Source organism: Pan troglodytes, chromosome 13 (assembly GCF_028858775.2).
Source record: "Pan troglodytes isolate AG18354 chromosome 13, NHGRI_mPanTro3-v2.0_pri, whole genome shotgun sequence".
Lineage (NCBI taxonomy): Eukaryota > Metazoa > Chordata > Mammalia > Primates > Hominidae > Pan > Pan troglodytes.
In genome coordinates, this window is record NC_072411.2 from 133,971,007 (window position 1) to 133,986,134 (window position 15,128).

The following is a 15,128-nucleotide window of genomic DNA, read 5'->3' on the forward strand; positions in this document are numbered from 1 at the left end:
TAACTTTTATGCCAAAATAAATATCCAACTCCTCTTTAGTTAGTTAGGTTCAAACAACTTATGAAGCATTTCTGCCCTTAGTAGCTTGTCATATTAATTTGGAGAAAAGAAGCCACATAAATTGAGAAAAAAAATTTTTTTTTTTTTTTTTGAGACGGGCTCACTCTGTTGCTCAGACTAAAGTGCAGTGGTGTGATCTCAGCTCACTGTAACCTCCACCTCCCAGGTTCAATCGATTCTCCTGCCTCAGCCTCCCAAGTAGTTGGGACTAGAGGCACATGCCTCACCACACCCAGCTAATTTTTGTATTTTTTGGTAGAGGTGGGGTTTCACTGTGCCAGGCTGGTCTTGAACTCCTGGCCTCAAGTGATCCACCCGCCTCCCAAAGTGTGGGGATTACAGGCATGAGCCACCGCATCCGGCCTAATTTCATTTTTGATTACAACGAATGACTTACTAATGGGGTGTGTGTGCCTGTTAGGCACTGCACAGCTTTTTGTACCTTGGAATCCGAACGGACGCCACCACCCTCATCTCCTGTTCACGTTGATTTTCTCTGGGTTCTTGCTTCTTATCACCGAAACCTCCGCAAGCTCAGCTTCCCAGATATTTCATCAAAGAGAATGCAGCACGGCCTAATTTGAAACTTAACAATCTTAGCTAATAGTTAAGCATTAATAGGACAGATGTTCAGTGCCACTGTATTTTCTTTGAAAATTAAAAAAATCCTGCGGCCTCCCTGTGAGTTTGTGGAAGTGCCCTGGGAACGAAACATCTTCACCAAATCCCCGATTCTCACCCGGCTCCACCCCTCAGTTTATTTAAAGCTACAGCTGAAGCTGCTTGGTTACAGATCAAATAAAATCACCAAAGAGAATTGCTAAGCCTGATTATGTCTTCACTTTGAGGACCATTTTAACAGTGTGTTTTGAAAGCTGTGCAACAATTACCAGGTCACTAGCAAGAAGTTCTAAAAATAAACTTGACAATACAGGCTTAAAGTACTGTCCCACAGGTACAGGACAGTATTGTAACTAGCAGGGCTGGTGATCAGATTGCACCTTAGCTTGTTCTTTCTGGCTGTGATGTGGAGGATAAGTCAGGAAGGGAGGCCCGTGCTGCAGTCCTGAGATGGTTACAGGACCTGAGGTGGGGCCCGTGGGGATGGCGAGGACACGAACAAGATGTTTATGAAGTGAGGTCAACGGGCTAGGGTCTACTGGGCTGTGGGGCAGTAGGGCAAGGAGAATGGAGACAGCCCATGCCCACCTGGGTGGATGTATCCAGCCACCCCTCTCACCCATGACTGGGAGTGAAGGAAAGCAAGCACACTTGACCTCTTTGCCCGACTTCTTCCTCATTTCTCTTCTCCATCGTACTCTAGGCTGCAAGGGGAGGGCTTTCACCTCCTCCTGTAACGCAGGGATTTCCCTCACGTTGTAGCCTGAGTTCTCTGTATTCAACAGGTAATCAAGTACGGTACACCTGGTTCTTGCCATGTTGATGTCAGTTTAAGAGATTTAAAAACTCTTTTCTTTCTCAGTAAAGCCTGGCTTTCCAGAAGAAAATCTGGAAACTCAAAAATCCTGTTTTGTGCTGGAGACTCAAAAATCCTGTTTTGGAAGTCAATTGCTGAATGTTGACTTCTTTCATTTGTTTATTAAAAAAAAATATACAGACAGGGTCTTGCTATGTTGCCCAGGCTGGTTTCGAACTCCTGGCCTCAAGTGATCCTCCCCCTTGGCCTCCCAAAGTGTTGGGATTATAGTTGTGAGCCACCCATGCCTGGCCTTGACTTCTTTCAGTTTCTACACCCCCTCACTCCAGACTGATGCTGTCATTGCACTGTCTTGTTTTCTTCAGAACACTGATCACTATCTGAAATTATTTATTTGCCTTCTGTCTCCTCCCATTAAAATCTAATGGGAGATTGGCTGGGCATGGTGGCTCACACCTGTAATCCCAGCACTTTGGGAGGCTGAGGTGGGTGGATCAGGAGGTCAGGAGTTCAAGACCAGCCTGGCCAACATGGTAAAACCCTGTCCCTACTAAAAATACAAAAATTAGGCAGGCGTGGTGGCAGGCGCCTGTAATCCCAGCTACTTGGGAGGCAGAGGCAGAAGAATTGCTTGAACCCGGGAGGACGAGTTTGCAGTAAGCTGAGACCACGCTACTGCACTCCAGCCTGGACAACAAGAGCGAAACTCCATCTATAACAAACAAAAAAATCTAATGGTAAAATAGGGCCCTCATTCATCTCATCTTGTCTAGTAAGTTATCTCCACCGCTTAGAACAGTGTCTGGAGTATAAAAAGTGCTCAGTAAATGTGTGTGGAGTAAATGCGTAATGCTTAAAGAATTGGCACATAGCATCTTCTCAATACACTACAACTAAAAAAGAAAATCTAAAACATTTTTGGGACGAGGCAGCTGGAAGAAAAATGAAGAGCCTACAGATGAGGAAGGAGCAGAACACCCAGAAGAGGGGCTCTTCTCTAAGGAGAAGAGAAACCCAGCAGACGTCAGAAGAATCAGATGCAGCAGAGAAAGCAAGGACTTGAAGGGGCCCGACAAAAGGGGTGGGGCCAGAGCCAGATGGCAGTGTTTGAGGAATGGATGAGAGGAGTGGGAAGCGTGAGTGAAGACAATTCCAAGTTTGGATCTGCAGAGAAAGAGAAGGACTAGGGCAGGAGCTGAAGGCCATGCAGGATTGAAGAGAAGTCTTATTTTTAGAAATTTATTTTTTAAGGTGATTTGAACATGTTTTGTGGGCTGAGGGTTGAAGGATCTGGAGAAAAGGCTTTTCCGATTTTGTCTTGAGCATAATCTCCTCTTCCTTTAAATTTCTACCTGGTATTTCTCTTATGACATTTTTTGTGTGTGTGTGAGAAGGAGTCTAGTTCTGTCGCCCAGGCTGGAGTATAGTGGCACAATCTCAGCTCACTGTAACCTCCGCCTCCTGGGTTCAAGCTATTCTCCTGTCTCAGCCTCCTGAGTAGCTGGGATTATAGGCACCTGCCACCATGCCCAGCTAATTTTTTGTATTTTTAGTAGAGATGGGGTTTCATTGTGTTGGCCAGGCTGGTCTCGAACTCCTGACCTCGTGATCCGCCCGCCTTGGCCTCCCAAAGTGCTGGGATTACAGGCATGAGTCACTGCGCCCAGCTTTTTATTTTATTTTATTTTATTTTTTTTGAGATGGAGTTTTGCTCTTGTCACCCAGGCTAGAGTGCAGTGGTACCATCTTGGCTCACTGCAACCTCCACCTCCCGGGTTCAAGCGATTCTCCTGCCTCAGCCTCCTGAACAGCTGGGATTATAGGTGCCTGCCACCACACCCAGATATTTTTTTTTTTCCCGTAGAGACGGGGTTTCACCATACTGGCCAGGCTGGTCTCAAACTCCTGACCTCACGTGATCCACCCGCCTCAGCCTCCCAAAGTGCTGGGATTGCAGGCATGAGCCACCGCCCCAAGCCTCTTATGGCATTTCTGGTAATTATTTGTTGTATCCTCCTACTACAGACAAACTCAGTAAAGGTAAGCTTGTGCCTAGCACAGCATCTTATTAGTGGGTATAATAGGCCTATCAGTGTGGCCTGAATGTGGCTATATCCCCTTTGGAAGACTTCCTGCCTAACGAGGGCCAGACTTGGTACTTCATCACATTCCCCATCACAAAAGCCCAATACTCAAAACACTGGCAAGAAACATAATGGGGGTACTGATGCGAGGGTGTATTGCATATTACACAGCAAAGTTTAACCAAAATTCTCTAAATAGAAATCTATATTCTTTCTTGCAAGTCTCCTTCTCCAAGGCTGTGCGGCCTGGGATTCTTCCCCCTTCTCCTCCCCAGCACAGACTCTTAAGCCCCTCTTGATTGCCCTGAGCAGGTGAACTCTCCCTCTCAGCTTGTACAGGTCAGAGATGGGACTCTGTTCCTTAAGCAAGCTGCTTGGAGACCTCAGTCTGTCCTGCAGCCATCCTCATGTACACATCTATGTCTCTAACACATATTAAATGCCTCTACCAGTATTTCTCAAAGCATGGTCCATAGACCACCTGCATTGGAATCACCTGGCGGCTTTAAGGTGCAGATTTCTGGGCCTCACACCTACTGATCAGACTCTCTGGGAGCCGGGTGGGGCGGGGAGATGCCCATCATTGATTTGAAAATCAGTGGCCATAGACTGTGCCAGGCCTGGTCTATATGAGTCTCTTTCCAGGAACATTCTGCAGCCTTCAGTGTATCCAGAAAAAGCTGCATCTCCAGGCATCTGGGCCTGCATTAAGGCCCACCATGCAAGAGCTGACTTTGACTTCACAAGGGTCCTAGTCCCTACAGTTCTCCTGTCCTCTCCTTTTGCTTGTGTTTACTTAGGCCCGCGCCAATTCCCTCCTTCTCCTAGCATTCAGCCTTCCTCCCCACCAGTTCAAATCCCACCCACACTACTTGGAGCCCCTAGTCAGTACTGTCCCTGAAGCACACACTTTCTATTTTTCTCAGAGCAGCTAGCAAGAAGCGTGTCTGACTGTTTTGGACAGATGAGTGAGTGGAGAAGCATTCTCTGGGAAGTCCTTTCTCCACTACAGTGTGTACAGTCCCATGAGAACATTCCTTGATGGAATTATGGGGAGCAGATATGGTTTAGCAAAGAAGAGATGGGTTCACTCTGAGAAAAAGAGATGGCATTTTAAGAAGGTAATTCAGGCTGGGCGCGGTGGCTCACGCCTGTAATCCCAACACTTTGGGAGGCTGAGGTGGGTGGATCACGAGGTCAGGAGTTCAAGACCAGCCTGACCAACATGGTAAAACCCCATCTCTACTAAAAATACAAAAATTAGCTGGATGTGGTGGTGCGCGCCTGTAATCCTAGCTACTCAGGAGGCTGAGGCAGGAGAATTGCTTGAACCTGGGAGGCAGAGGTTGCAGTGAGCTGAGGTCGCATCACTGCACTCCAGCCTGGGCGACAGAGTGAAACTCTGTCTCAGAAAAAAAAAAAAAAAAGATTTTTAAAAATTAGCTGGGCATGGTGGCACACATGTGTAGTCCCAGCTACTCGGGAGGCTAAGGTTAGAGGATCTCTTGAGTCCAGGAGTTTGATGCTCTTGTGAGCTAGTATGCCACTGCACTCTGGCCTGGGTGACACAGAGAGACTCTGTCTCTAAAAAGAATAAATAAATAGATAAATAAACAATAAAGCAATTCATTTTCACCTTGTTTTTTTCTTTCTTTTTTTTTTTCTGAGACAGAGTCTCGCTCTGTTACCCAGGCTGGAGTGCAGTGGCATGATTTTGGCTCACTGCAACCTCCGCCTCGGCCTCCTGAGTAGATAGGACTACAGGCGCCCGCCACCATGCCCGGCTATGTTTTTTCTTTTCTTTCTTTCTTTCTTTTTTTTTTTTTTTTTTGAGACAGGGTCTTGCTTTGTCACCCACGCCAGAGTGCAGTGGCACGATCTCAACCCAATGCAACCTCTGCCTCCTGGGCTCAAGCAATCCTCCTGCCTCATCCTCCCGAGTAGTTAGGACTACAGGCACACACCTCCATGCCTGGATAATTTATGTATTATCATTTTTTTTTGTAGAGACTGGGTTTTACCATTGTTGCCCAGGCTTGTCTCGAACTCCCAGGCTCAAGCGATCTTTCCGCCTTGGTCTCCTAAATTGCTGGGGTTACCCCAACTTGTTTTTCCATCCAAACTTTGGTATTTAAAAAATAGCTTTTGGGCCGGGCATGGTGGCTCATGCCTGTAATCCCAGCACTTTGGGAGGCCGAGGGGGGTGGATCACCTGAGGTCAGGAGTTTGAGACCAGCCTGACCAATATGGTGAAACCCTGTCTCTGCTAAAAATACAAAAAAAAAAAAAAAAATTAACCAGCGTGGTGGTGTGCGCCTGTAATCCCAGCTACTTGGGAGGCTGAGACAGGAGAATTGCTTGAACCCAGGAGGTGGAGGTTGCAGTGAGCTGAGATCATGCCACTGCACTCCAGCCTGGGCGACAGAGCAAGATTCTGTCTCAAAATAAATAAATAAATAAATAAAATAAATAAAAAACAGCTTTTGAAGACAACAGATCTAATATGAGGAATTGAATCATCATTGAAAGATGGTAGTACACTAAAAATACACGGTTTCTCCTCCCCACCCGCAGATGCAAACAGACTCAGGTAATAGAGAGAAAAGGAAAAGAGGAATCTGAGAGCAAGAGCTACACCAAAGAGAGCCATACCTTTGATGTGTTCTGTCCTCTGGCCTCAGACCTTACTGCTTTGGTAACTTGAAAACGTGTAATTGTTGGTATTTTATAAAAGATAGTGAAGGCATGCTGGGAGCGGTGGCTCATGCCTATAATCCCAGCACTTTGGGAGGCTGAGCCAGGCGGATCACCTGAGGTCAGGAGTTCGAGACCAGCCTGGCCAACATGGTGAAACTCTGTCTCTACTAAAATTACAAAAAAATTAGCCAGGTGTGGTGACGGGCTACTCGGGAGGCTGAGGCAGGATAATTGCTTGAACCCAGGAGGCAGAGGTTGCAGTGAGCTGAGATCCCGCCATTGGACTCCAACCTGGGCAACAAGAGTGAGACTCTGTCTCAAAACAAACAACAACAAAAAAAGACACTGAAGGCTACTAGTAGCTCAGAGGTAAGAACACTTTTTGGTGTTCTCTCTTATGTCGGACCTGAAAGCACTGCCAGTTGTAATCCCTTCTCTCCCACGCTGGCTTCCAATGACGACAGTCTTAAAGGCCTCCCAGCCTCCTCCCAGCCCAGATGCCTTCCCATCATTCTCCAGTTAGGTTCATGCAGATCTTTTCATTTTGTAGCTTCTAGTCTCATTTAGGAATACAAGAGTCCCTACTCTACTAACTTAGAATTGCCCTTTCTTGAAACTTCTTGAACAAATGAATACTGTAAACAAATAGAAAAAATTAACAATAATAAACAAACAAAGGGTGCATGTATGTTGTGGAAAAGAACCATTAAAGATTGTGTCTAAAAGACAAATGTTAAGGTCATGGGTTTGGTTCAAGTATGTTGCACAATTTTGGAAAGCAGTAACTGTGGCATTAGGGAACAAGATCTATCAGTTCCATTCCTGGAGTGAAATACAGTTGTGATCTTATATTTGGTTTCTTTCCATTATGCAGCCAGGTTCACTTTCCAGAAAAAGGAGAGATAAAAGCAGTGCCATGCTAAAGACTGTAGGAATATTTTAATTCATATTTTTAATTACATTATGTAATAATATCACAGTCTATTTTACAAGTTAAATGTATGAGAATGTATGAAATAGAAATGGTAGGAAAAAACTAAACATGGGTCAGGAACACGGAATTTTTCCAAAACCAGGGGCCAAAGGTAGATGTGTAGCCTGTAGGGCCCAAGGAGGAGACAAGGAGAGTGACAGGTACAGTTACCGGTTTGTGGTATGTGTTTGTTCCCTGTGTGTATGCTGGGAAGGACTTGAGACCTGCCCCCTGCCCTGGTCTGGGGTTGGGAGTTTAGTCTGGTCAGCTGGAAGATGGCGGCTTGGGAAAAAGAGCCATCTGGTTACCTACACAGAGCTGGTCCCCTGGTGGCTGCAGGTAGGTTCTGCTGTTGAGGGAATTAGGGGTGTATGTGTCAAAAATCAAACGTGTGGAGGAAAAAAGTAAACAGTTTCCTCCTCCCTCCAAAAAACCCAAATTCTTGAAATGTACACACATTCTTCTTTCAAACATAGAAAAGTCTCACTCTGGATGTGCTTACAAGAAGATCGTCGTCAAAAAACTTTGTTTCTATGATAACGTTCCCACTGTAAGTAAGAAGAGAAACAGAGGGCAAAAGAGAGTGAGCATGTTAGGCACAAGATTTCATTTCCACAAAGTGGTTTCCATCTGGATTCCTGGGCCAATGGACATGCACCCACCCAGAGTCTTAGCTTGGGGACATTAAAATCCTTGTCTATATGGGGCTACAAGTCTAACATGACATTTAACTTATGTGGTTACATTCGTCCCTGTCAAGCTCACAAGTCAGAAGTGAGAGCATGTCTCCACTCCTTGGTACACTCTAAAGCCCTTAGTAGAGTGCTCTGCACACAGGGTGCTTATAGATCCGACTGACTTTCTGATACCGCATTCATGGACACCTCTGGCTGGTTTACATATAGAAGCCTGCAGACCTCAGGGGCAGTATCCTTCCCTACAGTACTTACAATAGTCGAAAGGTGGGCTTTGGCCTGACCCACATCTATTTTCCTGCCTTTGGGTAACAGCACCTTGCTCTTCATTTGGGAACCACCCTTCCTCCAGTCCATGTGCCAAGTGAGTGGCCCCTCACTCACCTGGCAAAAGGGTGAACAGAGGATGTAACTTAGGCCAATCAGACTCTTTCCCTTGAGCAAGATCCTTCCTGTAGCTTCTCCTTGAGGAAGCCATCCAGGGATTCCTGCCCATCTGCATCTTCCAAGCCGCCCCAGCTCTCCCCCTTAGTCTTTCAGCTCTTGTATTAGCCAGAGCCTGTTTCTATGACTTACAACTACAGAACACTAAATGATGCACCTGTATTGTGAGGTGTGAGGGAAGAATTTCATTTTTCTTGGTGGGTATCTCAGTGCTCCCATTTGTAAAATGGGAGAGACCATGGCCTTACCAAATCACACTTGAGCTGAGTTTAGGGCAACTGTTTTTGGGGGTTCTAAAAAGTTAAGTAGCCGGGCACGGTGGCTCACACCTGTAATCCCAGCACTTTGGGAGTCTGAGGTGGGCAGATCACAAGGTCAGGAGATTGAGACCATCCTGGCTAAACAGGGTGAAACCCTGTCTCTACTAAAAATACAAAAAAATTAGCCAGGCGTGGTGGCGGGCACCTGTAGTCCCAGCTACTCGGGAGGCTGAGGCAGGAGAATGGTGGGAACCCGGGAGGCGGAGCTTGCAGTGAGCCGAGATCACGCCACTGCACTCCAGCCTCAGCGACAGAGCGAGACTCCGTCTCAAAAAAAATAAAAAAAATAAAATAAATAAAAAGTTAAGTATAGTTGGTTCCCTACTTATAATGAATCAACTTATGATCTTTCAACTTTATAGTGGATTTATGGGGATATTAAATGCATTTTTGACTTATGATATTTTCATCTTATGGTAGGTTTGAGACAGAGCGAGACCGTCTCAAAAAAAACAGCAACAAAAAATCACGCCTCGTGAAGAAGAAGTCAAATGAAGTTTAATAAAATCTAAAAAAAAAAAAATCCCTGCTTTCCTAAACTACTCTGTACTTTCCCAGGGTAATTAATAACCAGCAGATACATTTCTGCTGGTAATTAATTATAAAACAGGTAAATAGGCCGGGCGTGGTGGCTCATGCCTGTAATCCCAGCACTTTGGGAGGCTGAGGCGGGCAGATCATGAGGTCAGGAGATCGAGATCATCCTGGCTAACATGGTGAAACCCCGTCTGTACTAAAAATATAAAAAAAAAAATAGCCGGGCGTGGTGGCGGGTGCCTGTAGTCTCAGCTACTCAGGAGGCTGAGGCAGGAGAATGGCGTGAACCTGGGAGGCGGAGGTTGCAGTGAGCTGGGATCATGCTACTGCACTCCAGCCTGGGCGACAGAGCGAGACTCCGTCTCAAAAAAAAAAACACAAAAACCCCAAAAAACAGGTAAATAAGGTACTCAGAATCTGACTGGCTGATAAGATATAAAAATAGCTACTACTGTAATTAAAAAATCTACTTTTAGGCCAGGCACGGTGGCTCACGTCTGTAATCCCAGCACTTTGGGAGGCCGAGGCGGGCGGATCACGAGGTCAGGAGATTGAGACCATCCTGGCTAACACGGTGAAACCTCGTCTCTACTAAAAATACAAAAAATTAGCTGGGCGTGGTGGCGGGTGCCTGTAGTCCCAGCTACTCGGAAGGCTGAGGCAGGAGAAAGATGGGAACCTGGGAGGTGGAGCTTGCAGTGAGCCGAGATCTTGCCACTGCACTCCAGCCTGGGCGACAGAGCGAGACTCCATATCAAAAAAAAAAAAAAAAAAAAAATCTACTTTTAAAACTATTAAAACTTTAAAAAATTCTATTACAATTTTTTTTTTTTTTTTTTTTTTTTTTTTTTGTGGTGGAGTCTCGCCCTGTCACCCAGGCTGGAGTGCAGAGGCGTGATCTCGGTTCACTGCAACCTCCGGCACCCGGATTCAAGTGATCTCCTGCCTCAGCCTCCCGAGTAGCTGGGACTACAAGCGTGTGCCGCCATGCCCAGCTAATTTTTTGTCTTTTTAGTAGAGATGGGGTTTCACTGTGTTAGCCAAGATGGTCTCGATTTCCTGACCTCGTGATCCACCCGACTTGGCTTCCCAAAGTGCTGGGATTACAGGTGTGAGCCACCGCGCCCAGCCTCTTACAAAATCTAGATGGGGTCTTGCTATGTTGCCCAAGCTAGTCTCAAACTCTTGGACTCAAGCAATCCTCCCGCCTCAGCTTCCCAAGTAGCTAGGTTTATAGGAAAGTGTCACCACACCTGGCTGTTAAAAAAAACTATTAAAAACTTTAAAAAAGGGGCTGGGCACGGTGGCTCATGCCTGTAATCCCAGCACTTTGGGAGGTTGAGGCGGGTGGATCACCTGAGGTTAGGAGTTCGAGACCAGCTTGACCAATATGGTGAAACCCTGTCTCTACTAAAAATACAAAAAAAAAAAAATTAACCAGTGTGGTGGTGTATGCCTGTAATCCCAGCTACTTGGGAGGCTGAGACAGGAGAATTGCTTGAACCTGGGAGGCGGAGCTTGCAGTGAGCTGAGATCACACCACTGCACTCCAGCCTGGGTGACAGGGCGAGACTCTGTCTCAAAAAAAAACAACAACAACAAAAAAAAACTTAAAAAGTAGAGACAGGCATGGTGGCACATGCCTGTAGTCTCACCTACTTAGGAGGCTGAGCTAGGAAGATCACTTGAGCCCAGGAGTTGGAGTCCAGCCTGGGCAACATGGGAAGACCCTGTTTTTTAAAAAAATAAAATAAACAAAACCCAAAACCAAAACAAAAAACCTTAAAGTCAATAACCTCAATTTTTAACAAATTCAATATGGCTTTCATAAAGGAACTGTTGAAAGAGATGATCCAATATTACACAATTATCTGTGGGACTCTTTTTTTTTTGAAATAGAGTCTTGGTCTGCTACCCAGGCTGGAATGCAGTGACATGATCTTGGCTCATTGTAACCTCCACCTCCTGGGTTCAAGCAATTCTCCTATCTCAGCTTCTTGAGTAGCTGGGATTACAGGTGTGTGCCATTACGCCCAGCTAACTCTTTAGAAGGTACTATTACTATAACATTTGAGAGACTAACATCTTTCCCACAGACAATGGGAGGTAGGAAGTTATTGACAGTGTTTTTGGAAAAAGCACAAACAAATTGTTCTTGGAACAGGAACCAAAGCTATTAATATGGTAAGCCATTCTCCAAAAAACTGTAACCAAGTAGTATCCTCGAAAACAGAATTATTAATAGGACTTTGCCAGATTCTGTTAAAGGTGATCTAAACAAAATACAGAGATACCGGAAGTACGGTAGTCAGGAATGGGAGCAAATTAACATAGATTCGGTATATATATTAAATGCCAGTCTCCTTTCATGTCATCACATTTTATCTTCATTACACCTCTGTAAGACAGAATTAATTTCTGTGTTTAGAGATGAAAGACTAAGGCTCAGAGAGATAAAGCATATTAGTGCCCAAGATGACACAGGTAGTCAGGGTGAATCAGGAATTTAAATCTGGTTTAATCTAAAGTTTTATTTTTATTTTTATTTTTTTATTCTTTCTACTCTATCATACTGTCTTTTTCATATGAAAAAGGTCAGGAACCTGGAAACCTAGATACCCTTGGATACTCTTTTACTCTATTTCTCAACCGAGCTCTCTGCCCACTGAATGGCACCAGGAGTCCCACCTGCCTGGAATGCCTGTTTCTAGACACACTTCATAATTTCCTGAGACCTGCTCACTCACGTTAAGACGCTTGCTGGCATCATCTGGGACTCGGGTGCTGCCTCTATCAAGGACTGCCAGGTATTTGTGGAGTTAGGGATCACAAAGCCAAACTCGAAGAACCATTCTGAAGGAAGAAGGAAAAGCCGGGGTGAGCAGGTGCCCCAGTATAAAGTTTAAGGGCTCTTTGTCTCCCTCTCTAGAGTGAGCCTCTTCCTACCCTGAGAACCACCAAAGGAAGCTATCAGCAACCTCTCAGACCAGGGGCATAAAAAAGACAGGGAAGCCTGCTCAGGTTGTCCTCTGAACCACACCAAAGGCTTGCTTCTCATACTTTGAGGTCTAAAGGACTAGGACCAGCGAGCAGGACACAATATAAGCAGCATTTTCTTAGAGGTAGGCTAGATGTGAACTATATATAGATACATAGTTAAATTCACTTGGAATTAGCTTGAAGGGGCTTATGCGCCCTTTACACTGCATGGTGAGAATTCAATGCAGAGTGGCCTTGCCAGTCAAATCTGTATGATACTGTATGTAGAGCACTGTACTAGGCCCTGCTCATAGCAGCTTCCTCCAGATCATATCACAATACAACGTCAGTGCCTAAACCAGGCACCACCATCCATGCTCCCAGTGTCAGAGACCTCAAAGCCCCTTGTAGTGGCTAGCTTTGTTTTGGTTTGTTTCACTGGGGATTCACAGTCTTGCAGAGTGTAGGAATCCTACCACAAACTGAGTTGTAAAAGGAATGTTATCAAAGCACTGCTTCAGTTCATTGGATATTGTTGCCTTTTGTCCTGGTCGCCCTAAGCCCTGATTTCAGGCATGTAGGCAGCAGAATACCTTCTAGGCATTGCCCTTTGAAGTAAACTTTTTGTTCCAGGCGGAATTTTTCCATTTGTTCTGTCGAAGAAAAATTAAGTTCTCGAGATACTGCCTTGCACTTGAGGATTTTCTTGGGAACACGGGCTGGTAAGAGAAAAACAAATGTTGAAGCCTTTCTAAATGAAAACCACAGGACTATGATGCTTCAAATTTCCGGGAGCTTCTTACAGCTGATTTAGAGAACACTTTCTTACATTTTGGATAATGCCTTGGTAAGTGCACTACACTTTGTGTGGCTGAAAGCAGAGGTCTCTAATTGGTCACCTGTATCTGAAAGATATTAGATCTTCAAGGAACACCAGGTTTTGTGCATCTAAGGGCCTCATCTAACTACTCTCATCAGGAAGGGGGCTGCATGGGTACCTTCTCTCTACTCTGTTCTGGTGATTTTAACCCCTTACTTCTTCTTTACTTCAGGGAGATAAAAATGCAAATTTTCTTATGGAGAAAAAAGTTGAGATCTTAGTTTCTATCTTTGGGTATGTTCTAATGGTAAAATATCAGCACAAAATGGGTTTTGGGAAGTGAGAGAAAGAAATGTTAAGAAAGTAACTGGCTGGGCATGGTGGCTCACACCTGTAATCCCAGCACTTTGGGAGGCTGAGGCGGGCAGATCACTTGAGGTCCGGAGTTCGAGACCAGGATGGCCAACATGGTGAAACCCCATCTCTACTCAAAATACAAAAATTAGCCAGATGTGGTGGTGCACGCCTGTAGTCCCAGCTACTCGGGAGGCTGAGGCATGAAAATCACTGGAACCTGGGAAGCGGAGGTTGCAGTGAGCCAAGATCACACCACTGCATTCCATCCAGCCTGGGTGATAGAGCAAGACTGTGTCTCAAAAAAAAAAAAAAAAAAAAGAAAGTAACTGAAACTGTCAACAACACATGGATTAACATGCTGTGTCTTCAGGGGCTCACCCGCCTATTAGGTATGTGTTAACTTAGCTCTCTTATGCTCAGGTGCTAGTCTGGCATTGGTCACAGCCCTGTGTAGATAAAGGGTTGGAAAGTACCTTCATGCTCCACACCAGGGACAGACAGGTCTTCTGTTCCTTGCCAGAGTATCTTCCCTGTCTCAGCATCCCGAAGGTTCATCCAATTTCTGATCAAATATGACTAAGGAAAAATAAGGCACTGAAAGTGACTCCCACTTTGTACTCTAGGTGCCTCATGTTTACTCCCACCAACTCTTGTTTACTTTTTAAAAAGTCTGTCAAACTGCTCATTGCCATGGAAGCACATAAGAATGTGAGGAGAGTCAAAAAGACATCTAAAGGAAGAAGCAGAAACCTAGAGAAGTTATTTTTATCTATGAGAATCCTAAGACTGCACACACCTAGAGACTGCAAGAAAGGGACAGAAAATGAATAGTGCAAAATTTAAAATTTACCAACAGGATCTGACCAACCAAGATAAAATACCTAAAGAAACAAATATCAGATGTACCCCAAGGAAACAACTCATGAAGATCACTCTATAGTGAATGCCACAGTCCATAAACTTCACCCACAAGCACAGAACTCTCAAATTGCTTTGTAGTGGCCCCCTCTTTTTTTTTTTTTTTTTGAAACAGAGTCTCACTCTGTCACACAGGCTGGAATGCAGTGGCACAATCTCGGCTCACTACAACCTTCACCTCCTTGGTTCAAGCAATTCTTGTGCCTCAGCCTCCTGAGTAGCTGGAATTACAGGAGCACGTCACCAAGCCCAGCTTATTTTTGTATTTTTAATAGAGATGGGGTTTCACCATGTTGGCTAGGCTGGTCTCGAACTCCTGACCTCAAGTGATCTGTCTGCCTCAGCCTCTGAGTGCCCTGTTTTTAAATATGAGAAGACAGCCAAGTATCAACAGAAATTTAAGGAAGCATTTATTATGAAAGACAGACCAAAACAAACTAAAAGAAAAAAGTAACTTAGAAGAATAAAGAGGCTTACAGACATAAGTTTTAAAAAGGAGCATTAAAAAAGAGAGATAAGACATAACCTCTATAGACACTAAAAATTAATATAATAAAATTCTGTATATTTTAGGTGAATTTCTCTGGTTTGAGGTTACAACTTATGAAGCTGGTTAACTGATGTTCTCTGTCAGAAAATGCCTTCTAACATAAGTATTTATATTTTCTAGTTTCTGTATTGTTTCATACATTAAATGAGTCAATAATACCAATTTAAAAAAGAATATTCAGAGAACAAAAAAGAACTCTAGAAACACATATATTTTGATAGCAGAACCAAACAACTCAACGCAAAGACAAAATTGA

General features: G+C 44.6%; 1 protein-coding gene across 4 annotated transcripts in view; it reads right to left on the reverse strand.

The window, feature by feature from the left end:
- Window positions 1-7,199: 7,199 nt before the first annotated feature.
- PDE6D (phosphodiesterase 6D) overlaps window positions 7,200-15,128 on the reverse strand; it is a 53,872-nt gene continuing 45,943 nt past the window's right edge. For 2 of the 4 annotated variants that reach the window (XM_054679518.2, XM_063791782.1), the window contains exons 3-6: window positions 13,878-13,980; window positions 12,821-12,946; window positions 11,996-12,101; window positions 7,200-7,800 (exon numbers count right to left, since the gene is read on the reverse strand). In XM_054679518.2, coding sequence (XP_054535493.1) covers window positions 7,719-7,800; window positions 11,996-12,101; window positions 12,821-12,946; window positions 13,878-13,959 — 396 coding nt within the window. In that variant the 5' untranslated portion in view covers window positions 13,960-13,980 and the 3' untranslated portion in view covers window positions 7,200-7,718. The remainder of the gene's footprint in view (window positions 7,801-11,995; window positions 12,102-12,820; window positions 12,947-13,877; window positions 13,981-15,128) is intronic. The other 2 variants (XM_001144711.7, XM_054679519.2) reach the window with 2 other exon arrangements.